At 40.4% G+C, this 14365-nt stretch overlaps 1 protein-coding gene across 5 annotated transcripts in view; it reads left to right on the top strand.

The window, feature by feature from the left end:
• Window positions 1-14365, top strand: part of APOO (apolipoprotein O) — a 69421-nt gene that overhangs the window by 2443 nt on the left and 52613 nt on the right. For 3 of the 5 annotated variants that reach the window (XR_008377684.1, XM_053580738.1, XM_053580737.1), the window contains exon 2: window positions 5554-5702. The exons of the other annotated variants lie outside the window; for them this stretch is intronic. Coding sequence is in view for 2 of the 3 variants with exons in the window: in XM_053580738.1 (XP_053436713.1) it covers window positions 5655-5702 (48 nt within the window). In the remaining variant the exon portion in view is untranslated. The remainder of the gene's footprint in view (window positions 1-5553; window positions 5703-14365) is intronic. 5 annotated transcript variants of the gene reach the window in all.

Below are 14365 nucleotides of genomic sequence, written 5' to 3'. Positions count from 1 at the left end.
ATCTCAAAGTATCATTTATGCTCATCACTACTTCAGAATCGTGGTAGTTATAAGACCCATTGCTAGATCTTTTTATTTAATGGGCTAATAAAGAAGCACATTACCAGATCAGAAATTTGAGTCTTAAAATTTAATTATTTTGATATCATTGATATTTTATTGTATGCAATCAGAAGCATTATTTTGAGAAGAGGGGCTCATGTATTGCCAAAGAGGTCCATGGCAAAAAAAGCAAGGAACCCCTGGGGACCTTAGGGAAGGCTTATCAGAGGGGACACTTAAATTTAGTTTTGAAAGACAAGTAGGAGTTGAGGTGAGTAAGCTGGAGAATGTCGGCAGTCTATTGGGGGGAAGTGCTGGTAGCTCAGTTTTGATGTGTCAAGAACCAGAGTGAGCTGAAATCATTCCAGGTGAACATGTACTTTGGGTAGAAAAGATCACAACAAAAACCTTGGAGGACATCAAAATGTAGGGTGGAGGCCAGACTTTTGAGAAGTAGAAGTAGGAGCAGAAAAGAATGATGTTTAGAAAATCAAGGGAGGAAAATTTCAAGAACAGGCTGTGTATGTTAAGATGCTTTCAGCTGGGAAAACCCATTGCTTAAACAGTAAGGGAAATTATCTCACAAAGTCCAGAGGAAGGGTGGACCCCAAGCTTATTGATTCAGTGGGACTGAGTCAACATTGTCAAGGACTGGTCTCTCCTTGGCATTCCACAGTGAGGTTGGTTTCCCTTATGGTTGCAATATGACTGCCAGTAACATATACACTTTTCATCATTCACTAGAGCCAGAGGAGGAGAGAGGACTAAACTCCCGCACTTGGATTATGCCCTTCAGTCTGATTGGACCAACTTAGGTCAGGTGTCTGCCCTGACCTGCCAGCAGTTGCTAGAGGAATGCCATGGTCTGATTGGTTTTTAGAGTAATAGGATCAACCCAGGATGAATCACTTTACCTAAATCATAGGGGAGAGGAATTCATGAACACATGGGGTTCTTAAGAGAAGAGGGGAAGTGAAGACTGGTTGTGCAATGAACGACATCCATCATAGAGATAAAAGATGAGTTTGGAGGAATATTCATTGATTTGGGCGCTTTGGAAAGCTTTAGTGATCCTTATACATGAAAGTTTACTGATGGAAGTGAAAACTAGATTAACATGGGTTGGCGAATGGACACAATCGTAGTTGATAGTTTGTCAAGAGGAGAGAGAATATGGTTAAGAAGGAAATGTTTGGTCAAGACTGTAGAGTTTTGTGGTTGTTAAAGGATTCAAGATTGAGTATTAATTATGGTCTAGGGAGGAATGTAAAGAGGGAACTTTTACAAGAAAGAATCAGCTTGTAAAAAAACGAGACATATTTCCACTGTGAGACAGAAAGAAAAGAAAGATACAAGGGATTGTAGACCAGGAGTTCTCTGCTGGATGGTACCACTCCCTTAGGGTACGTTTTCATTATGTCTTAGTTTAGTTGTATTGAATGTTTATATACTGAAATACAATGCATATAAATCTTTCCCTTTTGTTTACCTTTATTTCCCCATCAAATCATTATCCTGATACCTTTTGTTTGGACTTATGTGTATAGATGAATGATAATTTTATTTCAAGATAGCAAAAGGGTATTATAAGAATTTTTTTTTTTGCAGTTTTTGGCTGGGGCTGGGTTTGAACCCACCACCTCCAGTATAGGGGGCCAGCACCTTACTCCTTTGAGCCACAGGCACCACCCAGGAGTATTATAAAATTTTTATCATAGGCGATGCCTGTAGCTCAGTGGGTAAGGGTGCCAGCCACATACACCAAGGTAGGCAGGTTTGAACCAGCCCCAGGCTTGCTAAAACAACTATGACAACTGCAAAAAAAAAAAAAAGGAGCCGGGTGCTGTGGCGGGTGCCTGTGGTCCCAGCTACTCAGGAGGCAGAGGCAAGAGAATCGCTTAAGCTGAGGCAGGAGTCCTCAAACTTTTTAAAGAGGGGCCAGTTCACTGTCCCTCAGACCATTGGAGGGCTGGACTATAGTTTTTTTAAAAAAAACTATGAACAAATTCCTATGCACACTGCATATATCTTATTTTGAAGCAAAAAACAAAACGGGAAGAAATACAATCACACTGCCTCATGTGGCCCGCGGGCCGCAGTTTGAGGACCCCTGGTTAGAGGGTGCTGTGAGCTGTGACATCACAGCACTCTACCAAGGTGACAAAGTGAGACTGTCTCAAAAAAATAAAAAATAAATAAAATTTTTATCATAAAATGTCAGTGTCAGGTCCAGTAGTTGACAGCCAATGATTGTCAAACTTTAATGTACATGTGACTTGTTAAAATGCAGATTCCAGTTCAGTTCTTGGATGGGGCCTTAGATTCTCCATTTTTTAGGGAGTTCCCGGGTGCTATAAATGCTGCTGTTTTGAATAGCAAGATTTGAGGTAAATCAGTAAATGAATGGTTTCTTTTGTTTTTGAAGTAGATGGTTCTGTGATTGTGGCAGGATTTAAAAGAGGCACTTAAGGAACAAAAAAGATAGGCCAGATGTATTGAGGGCTCTGCTGAGAGTGCCAGTGGGGAGTGAGGAAATGGTAGGATTGATCTGGATTTGGGAATTAACAGCTTGGGCAAACTAGGACTGTAGGGAAAAGGAGTTGATAGTACAGGAGATGGGAAAAGAACACGGTGTCCGTCTAGTTAAGTGCATTTAATTAAAATAGTTAAACAGTAAGCACTGTTTTGATTTAGCTATTCACCCTTAGGTCAGTAGAGGGCACTGGTGGATTAAAAAACACATTTGAAAAGCTGCCCAGTGTTTGCATTCCATTATAAGAAGCAGTTTTTCCTGGAGCTGCTGGAGGAAGTTTAAATATTGAATACATATACCCAGTCCCCAGATTCACATTGCTAGATTTCCTTCATTACACAATTTTATCACTGTCCAACTATGAGCTGGACGTCGTGCTGGCCTTTGGCACGAACAAATGAAAAAACCCACTTCTTATCAGTTCCCAAATGTGGCCACACATCAGAATTATTCTAGGAGATAAATAGTTTCCAGTACCCTGCCCATGGTTCTCATTTACTTTTTAGGTGGGGTGTGGGAACCTCTAGTTTTTAAAAAGCCCTCCAGGTGGTTGTGAAACTTTTGTTTCAGAAACTCACAGTGTGGTTATCAGCACAGACATTAAGAGTCCATTGTGATGCAGTGGGTCTCAACTTTGCCCGTTAGATTCACCTGGAGAGCTTTTAAAAGTCATAGTACCCAGTCTTGAAATGCAGACCAATGACATCAGAATCTCTAGGAGTAGGATTCAGGTATCTAGCTTTTACTGCAAGCTGCCAACCTTGGGAATGATTGAGTTAGGAGGAAGAGCACCAGCAGGGGGCATGAAAAGACATTACAGAGAAGAACATGCCTGTGCTGACCTTTAAAGCTAGGCAGACAAGTTTGAAGGGCCTGCTAAGCAGAGAAGGAAAGCACATCCCAAGAACCCAGAAGTGAGAGACTACAGCATTACGTTAAGACCTTGGACTTCATTGTATTACCTTGGGAGAGAGAGTTCTCTGTACCTGCTTCCTTATCTGTAAAACAAGGATAAGACTTGTAGACACCAATCTCAAATTGTTGTGTGGATTAAATTTACTTACACCCGAAGCTTAGAACAGTGTTGGTACAGAGTCAGGGCTCAAGAAATATGTGTTGTTACTAACTTTTAATTAGCATCTTGTGAAAGGTTGCTAAGCTAGTGTTATGGTGGTAGTGCACAATCTTGGGGCTCTCTAAAAGTATTTTTTTATCTCAAAATTTGGTAGTTGATTGGATGTGGCAGAGGAAGGAAAGGAGGATTCAAGGGTGCTTGGCTTGGAAAATAGAGTGACTGTAGGAACTATTCCTTGAGATGAGGAAGTGGAAGAAGGCTGAATTTGGTTTGTAAGGAGGTAATAATTTGGCTTTGAACAGGTTGGGCTTGTTAGACTTTCTGGACATTGAGAGGTGGTTATTAGTTGACGTGGAACCCAAGGGCATGGAGTTTTCCTGTGAGATATGTGGGCTGGAGATTGGAGACTCATCAGCTGCTAACTGAGGCCTCCAGGGCAAGAAGAAAACTGGCCTTGTAAAAATTTGTCTGAGTCAGTTCCTTCCTGAAGGGCGAGGATGTTACCTGTACTCAGAGCTTACCACACAGAGGAGCCTGCATGAACATGTCAATGGCTATTACATGTCACTTAATCTTTATGGAGTGATGTAATGCCTATGTTGCCTGTCTGTCTTAACTGAAATTAATTTTCTTACTATGTTACTAATGTGTCACTAATACAAACCCAGGGAGAAGTACAATGCTAAATGGAAAAGGAATATTATCTGTAAATTAGAAAAGTACTCTGTTATACTTGAATATTATTTTTAATGCCACATATTTTGAAAAATAATAAAGTTGTTTGAGATTGCTGTGAGCTGTAACGCCACGGCATTCTATTGAGGGTGACAGAGTAAGACTCTGTCTCAAAAAAAAAAAAGAAAGAAAAATAATAAAGTTTTTTCCCAACAATTTAAACATCTTTAAGGGAATTCTTAAGAAATTATAGTGACTACATTTTTACTGGCATAAATACATTTTTTATGGATAGAACTAATTTGTTAGTTCTTTTTTTTTTCCTTTCTTACCCTTCAAAGAAGTTGGGCAGTAGATTACAAAGAAAAAACTTCCCTACAGCTCAGGATACGGTCCAAAAGCACAGGCTCAGGTTCTGGTTTTGTGTTTGGTTTCTAGCTGAGTGACCTTGATGAGATTTCTTAATCTCTCGGAGTCCCCTGATCATGGTACTGTGGGGATAGTAATATGCTCCCCTCCAATATCTCACAGGATTGTTGGGAGGTTCAAATGAGATAACATATGTGAAAAGAATGGTGAACTACACAGTTCTGTATGAACATGTTGTTTTCCAACCCTCCTGCCTCACATCTGTCCACTGAAGTGATCTATAGTGCAGATTAGCAACTCTAGATAGATGTAAGATTGTAAAAAGTAGGCTGGCATGGTGGCTCAAACCTGTAATTTTAGCATTCTGTGAGGCCAAGGCAGGAGGACCCCTTGAGCTCAGGAGTTGGAACCAGCCTGAGCAAGATCTCTATCTCTACTAAAAATAGAAAAATTAGCTAGGCACAGTGGTGCTTGCCTATAGTCCTGGCTACTTGGGAGGCTGAAGCAAGAGGATCACTTGACCAAGGAGTTTGAGGTTGCTGTGAGCTATGATGATACCATGGCACTCTAGCCTGAGCAACCCAAACTGAGACTCTGTCTCCAAAAAAAAAAAAAAGAAAAAGATTGTAAAACATAAATCAAACTTGGATAAACTCACTCTCATTTGGAAGTAAATTTTGCCCGGGACGCTGTAGCACTCTTCCATCTACTTCGTCTCTTGCCCCAGCTAGTGTGCAGTGGTGTTATTGTAGCTCACTGCAACCTCAATCTCCTAAGCTCAAGTGATCCTTCTGCTTTAGCAGATGGGGCTACATTCATATGTCACCATGCTGGCTAATTTTTTTTTTTTTTTTTGTAGAGACTGGGTTTTGTTCTTGCTTTGGCAGGTCTCAAACTCCTGGCCTCAAGTGATCCACTTGACTCAGCCTCCTAAAGTGTTGGGATTACAGCGCTTCTAATATGCGAATAGCCTTCCAGTTCCAACTAACACTGGGAGAGAAGGAAGAAGTAGGTGAATAATACCTTAAAAGACCATGATTGCATAATGTACACAGCTATGATTTAATAAAATAAAAAATAATAATACCTTAAAAGAATGGAGAAACCAGAGACAAAATGGAGGAGAAAAGTAGATAATGTACTAGACATTTATGATAAATGAATTTATTGCTCCATGAGGCCTGTTCATGTTTGTAGGCTTTTGTGATTTACAAGCTTAATTTATAATCTATGTATATATGTGTGCCACACCCATGTCCTTTCTAGGCTAGAGTGGAACTTCTTAGAGCAGTGGTTCTCAACCTTCCTAATGCCGTGGCCCTTTAATACAGTTCCTTTGGGTCCCACCCACAGGTTGAGAATCGCTGTCTTAGAGGCTGGGAAATGAACTTTGATATTGTATGGTATGTTTAAAATTAGATGTATACCTCAAAGAACTCCAAACAATAAAAAATAAAAATAAAATTAGATGTATAGCCGAGCGTGGTGGCTCACACCTATAATCCTAATACTTTGGGAAGCCAAGGCAGGAGTATCACTTGAGGCCATGAGTTGGCAACCAGCCTGAGCAGGAGTGAGACCCCCATCTCTGTTTTAAAAAAAAGCAAAGAAAAATTAGCTGGGTGTAGCAGTGCACACCTGTAGTCCCAACTACTTGGGAGCTGAAGGAGGAGGATCACTTAAGCCCAGGAGTTTGAGGTTGCAATAAGCTATGCTGATGTCACTACACTCTAGCCTGGTCAACAGAGCAAGACCCCTGTCTCAAAAAAAAAAAAAAATTACATGTACAAATGAAAATAATTAGATGTATAATAAATCTCCATAGCAAAGGTGTCTGTTTCAAAAAGTTTAGACTTTACTTGTTTATGATAGGAACATGCCAAAAGATTTTTAAGGTAAAGATATTGAAAGAGTTTCTGTCATTTGATTTTCCAACAATAATGGGTCAGTGGAACTTTATAGTTAGTTCATACTGCATGGAACTTTATGTAGATATTTTCAGGGAAAAAACATCTTGGTCTAAAGATATATTTTAGAATTTGAAAGTTACTTATTTTTTACTTTCGTTGAGTTTTTCCTAATGTTTGCATGGCCTTATGCCAGTTTTATTAGAAAAATTCATCTATGTCCATTTCTGATTGTGGTAGGTTTTAAAACTTACATTCAGGCTTCACCCAAACTTGAAAAAGCAAAAGTTTAGAGCAAGGGTGGTAGAATTTTCATTATGCTGAAAACCTATAACTTTGAATGTTAAGCTGTATTTTTCTGATATAGCTTTATGTATTATGAATACATAAATTTTGAATTTTGAGTGAATGTGTTTTTGAAGGCATTTAAGTACAGTTACCCCTTGTCTTCCTATTTCTTGCTGGCTCATTGAAGCAATGCACACTGTTTTATTCAAAGCCCACACTGGCTCCTGCTTAAGGACTTCTTTGTTGGTTCAGTGAGGATGAGGAGCCCTCTGTGGGAACTAGAGATAGATTCACAAGTGCTGTGTTCATTGCCTTAGTTAAGAGTGATACTCAGTGGTTTCTTTTTTCAGTATGTCTATTTAGTCTTTTGAACAGTCTTTTAAAATAGAATATATGAAAATAAATAATAAAGTTTTTTTTACCCCATTCCACAAACTTCTATCCTTGTGAAATAGCAGCCTGTTTTTCTTTGTGTTTGCTGGAATGAATCGCCTATCCTCTCCCCTTAAAGGTTCTGATTCATGTGTTGTATTCTGACATGGGTTAGACTGATATGTGACTAAGTAAGCCAAAAAGTGATAAAAGGACTCCAGATTTCCTAAATTGTCTGTTGATGGCTTACCTCACTTAACAAATAGGACTTTGAGCCTGCACAGTTTGGGAGCTCAGTTAAAATTGCCATGTGTATTCCAAATACTTACTTTTCTTGTTTTTGTCCCTTATTTTTGCTGAGATTTTCATTGTGAATTCAGATTTTCATCCACTGAATTCAGTTTTGTACATGATTTTTTCAAAATAAATTTTAGACTGGGAGGTCAACGTGGGTGTATTGCTTGAGCGCAGGAGTTAGATACCCGCCTGAGCAAGAGCCGGATCCCATTTCTAAAAAAATGTAGCCAGGCATTGTAGTAGGCACCTGTAATCCTAGCTACTTGGGAGGCTGAGGTAAGAGGATTATTTGAGCCCAAGAGTTTGAGGTTGCTGTGAACTGTGACTCCATGGCACTGTTCCAAGGGTGACCAAAAAAAAATGTAAGTTTTCTTTTCCTTGAAGAGTAAGCACAATGAGTAACTGAGATAAGGTTGAAGGCAGTTGTCGTAAGTGAGTTCAGAGTTCTCTATGCATACAGTGGCTTATTAGGAAATGAAACCTGCGTCTACATAGATTCTACTTTTTTTTTTTTTTTTGAGACAGAGTTTCACTCTGTCACCTTGGGTAGAGTACTGTGGCTTTCATCATAGCTCACAGCATCCTCAAACTCTGGGGCTTGAGCAATCCTCTTGCCTCAGTCTCCTGGGTAGCTGAGATATAGGCGTGCACCACTACACTTGGCTAGTTTTTCTATTTTTAGTGGAGATGGGGTTTCACTTTTGCTCAGGCTGGTCTTGTACTCCTGAGCTCAAGCAATCCACCTGCCTTGGCCTGCCAGAGTGCTAGGATTACAGGCATGAACCACCATGCCTGGTTGTAGATTTTGCTTTAGCAGAAGAGCTTTTCCTATTCAGTGATGTACTTTTTTTAGTTGCTTGAAAACATAGATACATTCAAGAAGTAAGACTTTAAGTAAACGTTTTCCTATGATTTTTTCCTACCTATATTCCCTTACCTTAGAAAAGACTGGATCTTAGAATGCCATTCCAAGAAAGAAAGAAAGATACATTTTAGAGTTTTAGGCAAGCAGCAGTAAATTTCTGTCTGGTGAAGAAGTTCAAAATAAGTTTGGGACCTGGTAAATTATCATCTTTGTTTTAAGTCTGTGAAACCAACATAGCTCAACTGGGTGACTCAAAACCTGCCTAAATGAACAATTATCTCACTCTTTAGCCCTGAGGTTTCCTTCCTGTTTATCACACAAGTTTATTATTTTTCTACACAGTTTAAACAACATCTCATAGCTTTTAAAGAGCAGAAAATGAAACAAATGCTGATGAAACATTTTCATTTCTTTTCTTTTTTTTTTGCAGTTTTTGGCCAGGGCTGTGTTTGAACCCACTACCTCTGGCATATGGGACAAGTGCCCTGCTCCTTTGAGCCACAGGCGCCGCCCTTTTCTTTCTTTTTTTTTTTTTTTTTGAGTTAGAGTCTATGTCACCCTTTGGTAAAGTGCCAAAGGCATGTCACAGCTCACAGCAACCTCAAACTCTTGGGCTTAAGCAATTCTCTTGCGTCAGCCTGCAGAGTAGCTGGGACTACAGGCACCCGCCACAACGCCTGGCTATTTTTTGGTTGTAGTTGTCATTGTTGTTTGGCCGGCCCAGGCTGGGTTCTAACCCGCCACTCTCGGTGTATGTGGCTGGTGCTATAACCACTGTGCTACAGGCACCGAGCCAGATGAAACATTTTCATTGCTGACCTAATTTTGTGGTCAATTTTCCCCTCCAAAGATAAAATAGAACTTGGTTTTCTGTGAGAAAAAGGTAATGTTACTTGAAAGCAGCTCATTTTTTCTTTGCTTATCTGTGTAGATTATACTAGGAAGCATCAGTTATACTAGTACAGACCTACAGAATTCAAAGTTTCTAACAAAATAATTGTTATAGTGGGAAGGCAGTTTTTCTTATTGTTTAAAGTCTAAACTTTTTTTTTTTTGAGACAGCGTGTCACCCTTGGTAGAGTGTCATGGAGTCACAGCTCACAGCAACCTCAAACTCTTGGGCTCAAGCGATTCCCTTGCCTCAGCCTTCTGAGTAGCTGGGACTGTGGTGCCTGCCACAATGCCTGACTATTTTTTAGAGATGGGGTCTCTCTCTTGCTCAGGTGGGTCTCTAACTCCTGAGCTCAAGCAATCCACCCTTCTTGGCTTCCCAGAGTTAAAGTCTGAACTTTCAAATTACTGGCTTTAGAATCCCTTTTACCATCATTATTATTATTATTATTATTATTATTATTATTATTTTTATTAAGACAGAGTCTTACTTTGTCACCCTTGGTAGAGTGCTGTTACATCATAGCTCACAGCAACCTCAAACTCTTGGACTCAAGCGATTCCCTTGCCTCAGCCTCCCTAGTAGCTGGGACTACAGGCACCCGCCACAACACCCGGCTATTTTTTTTTTTTTCTTTTCTTTTCGTTTGCCAGGCCTGGCTGGGTTTGAACCCACCAGCTTCGGAGCAGGTAGCCGACACCCTAACCACTGAGCTGTGGGCACCCCTCCCTTTTAACCATTGAAAGAAATGATTGTGGTTTGTATCTTAAAGTATGAGCGCTCTCAAATTTTACATCCAAATGAGTACCTGTCAAAACAATTGTTTTGGGCTGGCAGGATGGCTCATGTCTGTAATCCTAGCACTCTGGGAGGACTATGTTTTCCATTTTTAGGAGAGATGGGGTCTCTATACTGAGCTTAAGCAGTCCACCAGCCTCGGCCTCCCAGAGTGCTAAGATTACAGGCATGAGCCACTGCGCCTACTATAATGTTGATTCTTAACATCAATCTGTTGGATAACTTTGCTGAAAAAATAAAAAAGAAATACTATACAGTAGAACCTCTGTAAGTTGACGACCCAAGGGACTATAACAAACTGGTCAACATGGGTGGCACCTGTGGCTCAGTGGGTAGGGCGCCGGCCCCATATACCAAGGGTGGTGGGTTCAAACCTGGCCCTGACCAAACTGCAACAAAAGAATAGCTGGGCATTGTGCCGGGCACCTGTAGTCCCAGCTACTCGGGAGGCTGAGGCAAGAGAATCGCCTAAGCCCAGGAGATGGAGGTTGCTGTGAGCTCTGATGCCACGGCATTCTACCAAGGGCGATAAAGTGAGACTCTGTCTCTTAAAAACAAACAAACAAAAAAACAAACTGGTCAGCGTAAGGAACTAGGCATAATGTACATGTGATGCATGTCCAGTCTCTGAAAATTAGGTCATCTTAAGGAGGTGGTCAATGTAGGGAGGTACTCAACTATGGAGGTTCTACCGTATTAACTTTCTGATTGTTGATCCTGCCTCTTCTCTGTAGTTGTTGCCCAGAATTTCCCAGTTGTGGAACTTTATTCCTTTTTCTGTGTTAAGCCTATCCCTTGTCTGTTGGTGCACCTATCACGGGTAGAATAACTATTATTGTCTTTTCAATCTATTTTTATTGTTTCATTCAAGAATGGCTTTGATGTTGTCCTTTGTATGGTTTATAGGACTATTAACTGAGGTAGAGAATCTTAGATTTTTGGAGACAAGTAAGTTCAAAAAGATCATGTTGTATACCTTAAATATATATAATTTTAAAAATACATATATAAAAGAGGCTGAGTGTGGTGGCTCAGGCCTGTAATCCTATGAGTCTGGGAGGCCAAGGCAGGAGGATTCTTTGAAGCCAGGAATTCCACATTAGCCTAAGCAAGAGTGAGACCCTGTCTCTACAAAAAATAGCTTACATATCCCTGTTTCTTGAAGGGTTCTCTTCTGACCTCTCAACTCCCAGATCGAATTCTTTTTTCTTTATGAAGCCTTTTCTAAGTAGTACAACTAGAGGGAAAAGTGATGTTCATATGATGTGAACATATCAGGAAATTGTGTGATTAGCCATATAGATAATGTATAGTTTGTTGTGTTTTCTTACAAAATAATAAAAAATAAAAGTAAAGTAAAAAGAGAAAAAAATTAGCAGGGCATGGTGACATGGGCCTGTAGTCTCAGCTACTCAGGAGGCTGAGGCAGGAGGATGGCTTGAGCCCAGGAGTTTGAGGTTGCTGTGAACTACAATGATGCCACTGCTCTCTAGATATAGGCAACATAGTGAGACTCTGTCTCAAAAAAAAAAAAATTTTTTTTTTTTCCTGACTATTAAGTTCGCGAACTCATCCTAGAAAAAATGCTGGGTACCCCGTTGCTGAATATCACTATGGTCTCCTTTGAAGTACTCCCATCAGGAAGCTATGCAGCAATGCCAGTGGCTAGTCCAGCCTTCAAAGCAATTTTGGAACTCATTTTCTGGAATGGCCATTACTGCTGTTGTCTTATTACACCCTTGATGTCCTGAATGTCATCAAAATGTCTTCCTTTCAATATTTCCTTTATCTTTGGGTAAAGGAAAAAGTCATTCGGGGCCAGATCAGATGAGTAGGGAGGCCATTGGTGGCCTTGGGAAAATTGGTTTTAGTAGTGAAGGGAGGAAGGGTAAAGTCAAGAAAGCAAACAAAATCTGTCTTTTTGACCTTGTGTTGAAATACAGATGCTCTTCAATTTATGATGGGGTTATATGTAGGCACCTACGAAAGTTTTGACACCAACTGTGTTGTGGTCCCTTATTTCACTTCCAAGAAACACAGTCAGCAACATCCTTTCTGGTTGACCAACGTAGATTTCAACTTGGTTTGCTTTATCGGTGTTGCTGGGAGAGCTTTGTTTGTTTCCATCCATGCGGATTTTATGTTTCTTGATTTTTGTTTGTCTCAAAATTTTTGTCATGACCCGTGTATTCCAATAAACACATCATTAGCTGAAAATATCTTAAGTCGAAAATTCTTCTAATGTACCTAACCTACTGAGCATCATAACTTAGCCTAGCCCCTACCTTAAACGTACTTAGAACACTTCTAGTAGCTTGCATTTGGGGAGAATTATCTAAGACAAAGTCTACCTTATAATGTAGTATGGAATATGTCATGTAATTGATAGAATACCGTACTGAAAGTGAAAAACAGAATGGTGATATGGGTGCTTGAAGCATGTTTTCTACCAAAGACATAATCGCTTTCACGCTGTAAAGTCAAGCCATCATAAGTCAAGGACTATCTATGTAACATAAATATAGGAAGGTACATGGATCATAAGTGAATTTTTATCCAAGAATAGAAGGGGCTTTAAAAAAAATTAGTGGCTTGGCATCTGTAGCTCATGCAGCTGGGGCGCCAGCCTCATACACCAGAGCTGGCAGGTTCGAATCCAGCTCAGGCCTGCCAAACAACAATGACAACTACAACCAAAAAATAGCCAGGCATTGTGGCTACTTGGGAGGCTGAGGCAAGAGAATTGCTTAAGCCTAGAAGTTGGAGCTGTGAGCTGTGATGCCACGGTGACAGCTTGAGGCTCTGTCTCAAAAAATATATATATTAGTGAAGTTTTACAAACTGAAAGTTTTATGGCACTCTAGATACTTTCCTCATGGCCCTTCTAATCACTTCTCAGCTTGCTAAGGGTATCCACTGTTCTGTCTTCTGGCCAATGTCTTTTTTTTTTTTTTTTTTCCTCTTGAGCCAGGGTCTCACTCTGTTGCCCTGGCTAGAGTGCAGTGGCATTAGCATAGCTTACTGCAACCTCAAACTTCTGGGCCTGAGTGACCCTTCTGCCTCAGCATCCCAAGTAGTTAGGACTACAGACATATGCCACCACACCTGGCTAATTTTTTTATTTTTTGATAAAGACAGGGTCTTGCTCTTGCTCTGACTGTTCTCAAACTCCTGACCTCAAGTGATCCTCCTGCCTCAGGCTCCCAGTTGCTAGGATTACAGGTGTGAGCCACTGTGCCTAGGCTATTTTTAAAATACATTTGTTAGTAGAGGGAGGTAGAAGGATGATGTAGTAGTTAGAAAGGGAATTAGAGGTAGAGGGTATTCATTGTCTATTGTTTAAGATGGCAGAGATTTTCTTGAATGTAAGTGAATCTCATAATTTCTCTGGTGGGTGGCTAGTCACTCCGTTTCTTTTTATGTTTAGGATGGTTTCCATTTTATTCTTTCAAGTGTTTTAAAAAGTAGCTGTGTTTGAGTGTTTATAAAAACTTGAGTTAAATAACTATTCCCTTAGCATCTGCTTGTAGAAAAGTGGTTTTCTAAACTTGGCTTATCGTGGATGTAAAGTCTTTTTTTTTTTTTTTTTGCAGTTTTTGGCCAGGGCCCAGTTTGAACCCACCACCTCTGGTATATGGGGCCAGCGGCCTACTCCTTGAGCCACAGGCGCCACCCTGTGTATGTAGATTCTTAGTCCCCTCTTAGAGTTACTGAGTTAGACACTCTGGGGGGAAAGGTGTTGGAATCTATGCTTTAAAAAAATTCCTCAGCTGATTCTGAAACTTTTTTTTTTTTTTTTTTGCAGTTTTTGGCTGGGTTTGAACCCGCCACCTCTGGCACACGGGGCCGGTGCCCCACTCCCTTGAGCCACAGGCGTGGCCCTGAAACCTTTTTTTTTTTTTTTTTTTTACACAGGCCTGCAAAGGCCTTATATCAAAAAGGAAATAGTGTATATTTTAAATGAAAGCTCTAAGAAGATAATAGTTCTATAATTATAGGAGAATAAAGGGTCACCTGTTTTTTATTTTTTGAGACAGTGTCTCACTATGTTGCCCTTGGTAGAGTGCTGTGACGTCACAGCTCACAGCAACCTCAAACTCTTGGGCTTAAGCAATTCTTTTGCCTCAGCCTCCTAAGTAGCTGGGACTACAGGTGCCCACCACAATGCCCAGTTATTTTTTGTTGCAGTTGTCATCGTTGTTTAGCTGGTCCGGGCCGGGTTCAAATCCGCCACCCTCGGTGTATGCGGCTG

Source organism: Nycticebus coucang, chromosome X (genome assembly GCF_027406575.1).
Source record: "Nycticebus coucang isolate mNycCou1 chromosome X, mNycCou1.pri, whole genome shotgun sequence".
Lineage (NCBI taxonomy): Eukaryota > Metazoa > Chordata > Mammalia > Primates > Lorisidae > Nycticebus > Nycticebus coucang.
Note: the sequence above shows the minus strand (reverse complement) of the source record. Positions and strands in the feature narration are given on the sequence as shown.